Raw genomic sequence first — 9,891 nt, 5'->3', positions numbered from 1 at the left:
GATTTTTTCAAAATCGGTGAACTTTTTTATTTTGTGAATATTATTATGCGTGTTTTTATAAAACATACAAAATTGCCTAATTATTTTTAAAAAATTAACATTTTTAATTCTTTATTTTTTTTAAAAAAATTAAGATATTTTTTCTGAAATTTGTGAACTTTTTTCAAGCCCATAAACTTATTCAAATTAATGAACAGTTTTAAAATTTATGAAATTAGCAAACATTTTTGAATTCATGAACCTTTTCAATTTCACATTTTTTGTATTTTTTTCAATTTCACCTTTTTTTCAAACTCCAGATTATTTTTTAATTTTGTTATTTTTTTTTCAAAATTAAGTTTCCTTGTGGCCCGCTTTAGGCGCGTGTGAGTGCCAATTGTGTTTCCTGGCGCAGAAGGCGCCAAGTAGGAGCTCCCTTTCGTTTCAAACCAAGAAACTTGAGTTTGTAGTCTAGCATCTCCAGAGTCCAGACTGGACTAGATATCGAATGGACACATTACAACGAGAATTCAACCAAGAGTTGCAGAGCTCCAGACTTCTCCAGTGTACACGCTACAAACACGTCCATAAAACGCCAAAACTTCAAACGGGTGCACCATAGCTCACTCTCAGACCCTCTACGCCCTCGCAACCACACAATTTTTTTCCCCGTCGAAAATCGATCCAGGAGCTAAAAAACCAAGGATTTTCCTCCTCGCCTCCTTCTTCTTCCAGCCCAAGCAAGCAGGCAAAACCCCAGAGAAAAAGCCCAGCAGCAGGGAGAGCCTAGCCGCATCGATCGAATCGAGCTACCACGCCGCCACGTCTGCCCCCTCCTCCAATCCACCCCACAGGCAAAAGCAAACCCCAGCCAGAGCCGACGGCAAGCTGGACACCCACGCCATGGAGCGGGTGGCGCTGCTCCGCACCTCCGGCCGCCGCCTCCTCCAGCGCTGCGGCAGGCCCAGGCCCCTCGTGCCCGCCGCCTCCTCCTCCGCGCCGCGTCGCCGGTTGACCTCCTCCTCGTCGGCGGCGTCGTCGTCCTCCTCCTCCTCGTCGCGCGGCGGCTCGTCGCGCCTCCTGGCCGCGGCCGCGCCGCTGCACCTGCACGCCGCGGGGCGGTACTGGCCGCTCACCGCGCCCGGCCTCGCGAGGCGCCTCTCCGTCCCCGCCGTCTCCACCTCGCCCTCCCCTGTGCCCAGCGGTGAGCTTTTGCCCCAACTCGTCTGTATGTGGAGTTAGCTTATGTACCGTTTTACCTGCAATTTGGTGTAGTTGCACAATTCGTTGGTAATACTAATGGTCTAAGGTTGCATTGTGCAAGTTTTGGTGTCGAACTTTACTATCGAATCTCAGGCATCTGTATGCTGCTCTGCTTTATAATTTGTAATGGGATAGCTGGAGATACACTGCTTGTTATCCAAGTAACCTCTGTTGGGACTATGATAAAAGTTGTAGTTCGAGAATGAATGTGCCAGCGCATGACCTTTTTTTATTATTCCGTAAGCAGACACCGATGATGTCCATGAGTATGCGGCAAAGCTAGGCTTCGAAAAGGTATCTGAACAAGTCATAGACGAGTGCAAATCAGCTGCTGTTCTCTACAAGCACAAGAAGACAGGCGCAGAGGTGATGTCCGTGGCAAACGATGATGAGAATAAAGTGTTTGGCATTGTATTCCGTACCCCTCCGTAAGTGCATCTAGTCCTTGCCTCGTGGTGTCATTGATGTTATATTATCATGCACGCAAAGCAGGGAAACTTATTCACAGATAGGAAAGATGTAAACAGCATATCATTGCATGCAAACTGTTATGGGGTTTCTGAATAAGTTTCCTTTATTACCAGGAAAAATTCGACTGGCATACCTCACATTCTTGAGCATAGCGTTCTCTGTGGATCAAGAAAGTACCCTTTGAAAGAGCCATTTGTTGAGCTCTTAAAGGGTAGTCTGCATACTTTCCTGAATGCGTTCACCTATCCAGATCGGACGTGTTATCCAGTTGCATCAACAAACACCAAGGTGACACCTATTATATTAGTCACTTATTTGCTTCTGTCATTTATTCAGCACCACCTTTTGTAGCATTATCATCATTTCTGTTGTTGTTTTGCAGGATTTCTATAACTTGGTTGATGTATACCTTGATGCTGTGTTTTTCCCTAAGTGTGTTGAGGACTTCCAAACATTTCAACAGGAAGGTTGGCATTATGAGCTTAACAGCCCCGAAGAAGAGATATCCTACAAAGGTTTGATTACTCAGGCTATTCTAATGAAGCAAATACATTTGGATGTGAGCTAGGTCTGCTCATTCCTCAAAAAGTCCCTGAATGCAATCCTTTAACATTTGACTGTAGGTGTTGTCTTCAACGAGATGAAAGGAGTCTACTCTCAACCTGATAACATAATGGGCCGTGTGTCTCAACAGGTTAGCGATTTGTTCGATTCTGTTTTTCAGTCTGTGACTTTTATTCAGTAGGAGAGTTTGCTTATGTGTTACTTTTATCATCCTTGGAATGATACTGCGTTAGAATCACCGTGCTGTTTATTCTAATGTGTTCAGAATCTTTTCAACACATTTATTCCAATGATTGTTTCACCCTATAGTTGATCGGATTTGGTCAATCCCTGTATAGTTTTATCAGTTAGGACTAAATTCAGGCTTTGCTGCTTGACAAACTGCACGCCTTTTTTATGAGGAGCTGCTTATCTAAGAACTGACATGCGGGTCCAGGTTGTTGCATTTCCACCTGCATTCATTCTGCTTTTCTGATTGCTGTTGCAGTTCCACCTGTACATTAGCAAGTTGTAGTTTCAACCGTCTCTAGTCTATACTTCCGTAGTTGATGCTTCCTTGTTTATTAGTTTGTGCTAATAGTCCCAGTGGTGAATACCCCTTTGTGCTGTTCTCATCAGATCCCAGTTCTTTTTGCCAGTTTCTCATATCATTATTTTAGATGCAGTTGCTACAAGAGTACCTAACATATTTGAGCTTTCTACAGGCACTTTCTCCTGATAACACGTATGGTGTGGATAGTGGTGGGGACCCAAATGATATCCCAAAGCTTACTTTCGAAGAATTCAAGGTTTCCTCGGTTCTAATTTTCTATTTTCATGAAATGATACTTAATTTGTCATTTTGCTCCTCTAGAAAACTACAAGTTTCAGTGATTTTTTATTGGAAAGTAAAAGAGGAATGCTTCTAGGACCATCGAGTCCATTTTTCTATATTAGTGCACCAATAAGCTAGCATTGGTTAATTATTTTCTTCAAATTTTGAATCCCAACCTTTTGATGTCATATGTTCAGGAGTTCCACAGTAAGTTTTACCATCCGAGCAATGCTAGGATCTGGTTCTACGGTGATGATGACACAAAAGAGCGACTACGAATTCTAAGTGGTAATGTGTCCATATAGTAGTTAGTCGTGCTTATTCACAGGGTTGTTTTTTGAGCCTTTGGCTGTATTTTCTTTTTCTTTTTTTGACACCATTGTTTTTTTTTCTTATCTTGCCTCTCTTCTGTAGAATACCTTGACCTGTTTGAAGCCAGCGCTGCTCGTAATGAATCAAAGGTTATGCCTCAGAAACTTTTCAAAGAGCCAGTGAGGATTGCAGAGAAGTATCCTGCTGGCCAAGAAGGTGATTTGAAAAAGAAATATATGGTTTGCACTAACTGGCTGTTGTCAGAGGAGCCACTGGACGTAGAGACAGAGCTTGCACTTGGTTTCCTGGATCACCTGTTGCTGGGCACTCCCGCTTCACCACTTAGAAGAATTCTTCTTGAAAGTGGTTTAGGAGAGGCTATTGTGGGAGGTGGTGTTGAGGATGAGCTTCTTCAACCACAATTCAGTATAGGCTTGAAAGGTGTATCTGAGGATAACATTGAGAAAGTTGAAGAGCTGGTTATGCAGATTTTGAAGAATTTGGCAGAGGAGGGATTTGCACCAGAAGCAGTGGAAGCATCTATGAACACGATCGAATTCTCTCTCAGGGAGAATAACACGGGATCATTTCCTCGAGGGCTGTCACTAATGCTTCGTTCGATGGTATGAGTTTCATGATATGTAAAAAAGAAACAGACAAGTATGTTTGGGCATATTAATATTTTCTTCAACTTCACAAAAAATTGCAGGGAAAATGGATATATGACATGGACCCTTTCGAGCCTCTGAAATATGAACAGCCGTTGCAGCAACTCAAAGCACGCATTGCAGAGAAGGGATCCAAAGCAGTATTCTCCCCACTCATTGAAAAATATATTTTGAACAATGTGCATCGTGTTACAGTTGAAATGCAGGTATATAGAGAACCCTCCACCTAAAGAGTTCTATATGAAATGAGTTTTTTGTTACCTCTTAAAATTCGATACTTTGTTGTGCAGCCTGATCCAGAGAAAGCTTCACGTGATGAAGCTGCCGAGAAAGAAATTTTAAAACAAGTAAAATCTAGCATGACTCAGGAGGATCTTGCAGAGTTGGCACGCGCTACAAAGGAGCTGAAGGACAAACAAGAGACTCCAGATCCTCCAGAAGCTCTCAAAGCTGTTCCTAGCCTGTCGCTACAAGATATCCCTAAAAAGCCTATTCATGTACCAATAGAGGTAATTCTTTGACTTGCAATATCTTTACATCGGCTTAAAGTATTAGGCTAGGTTAGCTCAAAATTCTCGGTCAAGTTGAGCTATACTGCAAATATGAATTCTACTTCAATATGTGACCGTGTCAGTTCTTAGTTTTCCAGATCCTGATCGGGAAAGTTCAGTGAAAACTTTCTGCCTTTGCATTACTTAGCAAGGTCCATTGTTTTTTAGCTACTGATTTGGGTGCTGTGATGTTTCCTCATATAATCTAGCATTTGTAACAGTTAAGATTACTGGACAGAACTTGATTGCACTGCAATATATATGTAACTACTAATAGTGGCTGATAGAGTTGATATGTGGTGACATGGTGATGTGGTCTGTCAGCCTCCTCCCTCCTTTCCCAAACCTTGCTCGCAGTAAAAGGGAAATTTGACTGCATGTTGATACAAAGGGTCCTTTGTTCAGCTTAGGTAACTTTCATAGACAATAATTTGTCACCACAGCAAAAGCTAACTGGAGACTAGCAAATAGCCTCCATACCCGACAGGCTGAGATTGATTGCCTGACTGAGCAAGAGATCTGAAGTTACAGAATCTGTCCTGTAAATTAGTCAGAAGCTACATGTTCTGCTATTTGTAGGCCAAAGTTAAAAGTTATCAATCTAAGGCTCTAAATCTTCTATGATTATATTCAATTTCTATATCCTAGAATTGAATCTGGAGTTAAGCAGAACTAGGCATTAGTATATAGAGAAGTTCCTTTCAAAAAGTACAGAGGATTTTTTGACAATGTTGGAAGTATGAATTTTTTTATTAGGAGGTAGCCTTACCTTTTTGTTTCCTGAGGATGCCTGTTTTTACCATCTCTTTACTTTATTGTTTTATTAGTCGAGATAGTATAATCTTCATTTCTGGAATGCGGTATTTAGGTGGGGGAGATAAACGGTGTCAAGGTCTTGCAACATGATCTCTTCACCAATGATGTAGTCTACTCCGAAGTTGTATTTGATATGGGTTCTATGAAGAAAGAACATCTACAACTGTTGCCTTTGTTCTGGTGAGATCCCTGAAGTCCGATCAATACATTGTTTGTATTTACCATGAAGGCTGAACATATTTTGCTTTTCTCTGTGCTTTCATATACTATGTGGTATTTCAACTAATTGGATGTTCATTCTAGCCAATCCTTACTGGAGATGGGCACAAAAGACATGGACTTCGTGCAGCTTAATCAATTAATTGGAAGAAAAACTGGAGGCATATCAGTTTACCCATTAACATCTTCAATAAAGGGAAAAGAAGATCCTCTTACTCGTGTTGTCGTTCGAGGAAAGGCAATGTCAACGCGCGTAGAAGATTTGTTTCATCTGGTATGTTTATGATCTTTGTCTGTGTATATCATACTACCAACGGCAATGACAGGGTGGGAAGACATGCTTAATCTGTTTAGTGCTCATCCCAGTTACTTATCTTATATTTGCATCATGGAAATAAATCCTTGTTCTGTTCTTGCAGATGAACTGTCTTCTTCAAGATGTTCAGTTCACAGAACAACAGAGGTTCAAGCAGTTTGTTTCCCAAAGTAAAGCAAGAATGGAGGTACAAAACTAGTATATTTGTGATTCAGATTACTATACGCATGCATGCATTTTGTTGTCTAATGATTTCTCTAACACAGAATCGATTGAGGGGTAGTGGCCACGGTATAGCAGCTGCCAGAATGGATGCTAAGTTAAATGCAGCTGGATGGATTTCAGAACAGATGGGTGGTGTTAGGTAAGATTCTTTATGTTATATACACTCCATTTGCAGATTGTTTAAATCAGCTGGTTATTGACATGATTATGGCCTTGTGAGCATACTTACATGACTACATGTAGTGTACCATAGCTTGCACTTTTGATACACAGTCTTGGTTGCTTACCTAATATTATTCATTTTGTTCTTAGCAAGCCACTATTAGCTATTATTTTGATCCACAGGACATTTTCTTTTAGATTTCATATGTTGATGTATTTGTTGCTATTGCCAGTTATCTTGAGTATCTACGAGACCTGGAGACGAAGATTGACCAAGATTGGGACAGAATATCTGCTTCACTTGAGGAAATGAGGAAGTCCCTATTTTCTAAGGAAGGTTGCTTGATAAACATAACAAGCGACTCAAAAAATCTTGAAAAATCTGGTCAACATATTGCCAAATTTCTTGATGCACTGCCAAGTTCCCCATCCCTGGGAAGTGATCCATGGCTCTCTCGGCTGCCTTCTGTTAATGAAGCCATTGTTATCCCTACACAGGTAAGGCTAATTTGTATGGCTCTCTGACATTAGCTTTGAGCAGTTATTGTAAGATGATTATTCCCTCATTGACATACTGAATGATGCTCAATTTATCTGTTGCCTGAAGGTTAATTATGTTGGAAAAGCTGGAAACCTATACCAAAGTGGATACCAACTTAATGGAAGTGCCTATGTCATATCCAAGCACATAAGCAACACATGGTTATGGGACCGCGTTCGAGTTAGTGGTGGCGCATATGGAGGGTTTTGTGATTTTGACACTCATTCAGGTACTTTGATCTTACACCTGTTCTTGCCCCACTTACATTCATGCCAATAGTTAAGTACCTTACATACTCTGCTGGCTCTACATTATCGTAAATATTTTGTCTCCTTTTGGCTTTTGCAGGGGTCTTTTCGTATTTGTCATACCGTGATCCGAACTTGCTGAAAACACTAGAGGTCTATGATGGGACTGCAAAGTTCCTCAGAGAACTAGATGTAGATGATGATGCTCTCACAAAAGCTATTATTGGAACCATCGGGGATGTTGATTCCTACCAGCTACCAGATGCTAAAGGTTACAGCAGGTACATAATCATCCTCTCTACTTCGCATAGTGCGCAATAACCAACCTCCATACGATGATGTGGATATGGGCTTATGACAGCCAGTGGCTTATTGCTGGTCCATATTGCTTGAAATTATGCCCACGAAGATTCTTTTATAAGAATGTCGGTGTTGATACCCAACCTAGAACATTTGTTATGCATGTGCGTACGTATTGATTGTTCTTTGTTGGAGATAACCCACCCTTTCTTAGTATTGTCTGCAACCAAGCTACATCTTGACTTGGATCATGGTTGCAAACACATACATCAACAAGACAAAAATATGCTCTTATATGCATATAATATCATAGGCCATGAAGGAACACATAGAGTAATAAATTGGATTTCGCTGTTTTCAGTCTGATGCGGTATTTGTTGGGCATCACCGAGGAGGAACGCCAGCAAAGGCGCGAAGAGATACTCGCAACCAGGTAGATATTTCTATGGTCTAAATTGCACATTCCTTGAGCACACTTACAGAATCGTCCCAGGTATATGTTTTTGTGCAAAATCTCTTATCACGTTGTTTCTCGTGTCGCAGCGTGAAGGATTTCAAGGAGTTTGCCGATGCTGTCGAAACGATCAATGACAATGGGGTTGTGGTGGCTGTAGCATCGCCTGACGACGTCGAGGCAGCAAACAAAGAGAAGTCGTTATTTTCAGACATCAAGAAGTGCCTGTGAGGCCTTTCCATTCCCACGCCGGCAGGGTTCAGCCTGGACCTGCGCCGAGCAGAGGTTCTTCAGCGTTTTGCTTCACTGATGAAGAATGGTCTGGCGCTGTAACATGAGTTCGCGTGGCGAGAGCACTGATCACCTTGTCTGTAGCCCGGTTACGGTTGTTTATTTTTCGCGCCCATTTTTAGGGGAAATAATTAGTTCAGGGTTTTGAGCGAAGCACAATAGTTAAACAGAGTTCCATTGCTGCCTTTCCCCCTCTGCAATCAGTGCTCAAACAAGCCGGTTGTACACCAAGTTGCTGATAGGAGATTAAGAGCTGATGAGTGATGAGAACCTGCTCAAAATTTAGCTGAATACTCTGTAACTTGATATACCAAAGATATAAAGGTATTGGACTACTGATTCTTATCAGACCTTCTCGTAAGATTAGAAACATGACAGTCGTTGGATGAGTACGGCGGGCCCTATGCACCTCTCGCGGGCTTTTTCCAAAACAGAACGCTAATTAAGTGGGATTGCTATTAACTTCCGGCCGATTTAACATCTCCTGATTTCTGCAAAAATTGAATTATCAAATTCCTGCCTCCGAAGACAGCCATTAAGGCAATAGACTTACAAAAGCGTCTGATCATTTATTTTCCCTTCACTATAACTCTCACGCGGCTATGGTTTACTATAGCGCCAATAATTACTTCTCCCAGTTAGTGACAACAAGGATCGAATTTGAGGAAACCAGTTACATGTGTGACATACAACAGGGATCGAATTCAGGGAGAAACCAATCCTGCTGAGACGAACAGGCTAGAACCACTACCTATCGTCTCATTTCCTGCCGCTCTGCTGCTGAGCCTGGTGCTGCTGCCTGTGCAGCTGCGCGGACGCGATGGCCAGCATCGACCTCACCTTGGCGACCGCCGCGGCGTTCTCCGGCGGGCAGCTGGCCAGCGCCGCCCGCAGCGACCGCACGGCCGCGTCCGGCCGCCCGGCCCCGAGCGCCGCGCACGCCGCGCGGTACGCCTCGTCCGCGACCCGCGCGTCGTGGCAGGCGGCGGCAGGGGTAGGAGGCGCCCGCGGGGCGGGCGTCGCCTCCTCCTCCTTCCCTCCCTTGCCGCGCGGAGGCCGCGAGGAGGTGGAGGCGGGGGCGGGGTCGAGGAGGGCGCAGGCGCGGGCGTACTCCGTGGAGGCGATGGCGGCGTCGATCTGGGACATGAGGGACTCGGGATTCGAAGGGAAGCTCCGGATCGCGTCGAACGGGCTCCAGCCCCGCCGCCCGCCGCCGCCGCTGCCCGACATGTCTGCAGCGGCGGCGCGGATTAGAAGTTTGGGGGTAGTAGTGGCGACTAGCGAGGAGGAAGAGGAAAGAAGGGGGAGGTAGGTAGCTCGAGTCAGTTGCGAGACCAACTGAAATACTGCGTAGTGGTGTCTTTTGTGTGACCCAAGCCTAAAAAATACGTACGTACAAAACATTCTAATTCTACACATAATAAAATTTATATACTTTTTAGAAGAAGATATTGATGTCCATGAACCAACAATCGACACTACCGCCGTGTTATTGTTGTCGTTTTCTCATCAGAGTCGGCAATGACGGATCTAGGACCCAGACCCGGGGCATGAGGCACAAATCATTCTCATACTGTAGCAATTGCTACAGTGACGGCCTGCTCGGCTGGATCCGTCCCTGAGAGTTGACCTAACCTTATTGATAATAACTGAGAAATCACGATGCACATGCGCTAACGATCATTGGAGCCGATGTT

General features: G+C 43.5%; 2 protein-coding genes across 2 annotated transcripts; one reads left to right on the top strand and one right to left on the bottom strand.

Moving 5' to 3' along the window:
• The first annotated feature begins 706 nt into the window (after nucleotides 1-706).
• LOC123145549 (presequence protease 1, chloroplastic/mitochondrial) lies at nucleotides 707-8,542 on the top strand. The gene is made up of 19 exons (XM_044564980.1): nucleotides 707-1,183; nucleotides 1,490-1,670; nucleotides 1,827-2,001; nucleotides 2,096-2,228; nucleotides 2,337-2,407; nucleotides 2,982-3,065; nucleotides 3,289-3,379; nucleotides 3,506-4,026; nucleotides 4,113-4,277; nucleotides 4,362-4,580; nucleotides 5,491-5,618; nucleotides 5,742-5,931; nucleotides 6,077-6,160; nucleotides 6,240-6,337; nucleotides 6,594-6,858; nucleotides 6,968-7,130; nucleotides 7,250-7,430; nucleotides 7,811-7,882; nucleotides 7,993-8,542. Exons 1-19 carry the CDS (start codon nucleotides 883-885, stop codon nucleotides 8,132-8,134), a joined length of 3,264 nt encoding a protein of 1,087 aa, XP_044420915.1. The 5' UTR covers nucleotides 707-882; the 3' UTR covers nucleotides 8,135-8,542.
• A 157-nt stretch (nucleotides 8,543-8,699) lies between these two features.
• LOC123145551 (atherin) lies at nucleotides 8,700-9,544 on the bottom strand. Its single transcript, XM_044564981.1, has one exon. It carries the CDS (start codon nucleotides 9,422-9,424, stop codon nucleotides 8,954-8,956), a length of 471 nt encoding a protein of 156 aa, XP_044420916.1. The 5' UTR covers nucleotides 9,425-9,544; the 3' UTR covers nucleotides 8,700-8,953.
• Between the last annotated feature and the right edge of the window lie 347 nt (nucleotides 9,545-9,891).

This window comes from Triticum aestivum, chromosome 6D, assembly GCF_018294505.1.
Source record: "Triticum aestivum cultivar Chinese Spring chromosome 6D, IWGSC CS RefSeq v2.1, whole genome shotgun sequence".
NCBI classification, from domain to species: domain Eukaryota; kingdom Viridiplantae; phylum Streptophyta; class Magnoliopsida; order Poales; family Poaceae; genus Triticum; species Triticum aestivum.
The sequence above is the reverse complement of the archived record's forward strand: the minus strand, read 5'-3'. Positions and strand labels throughout refer to the sequence as shown.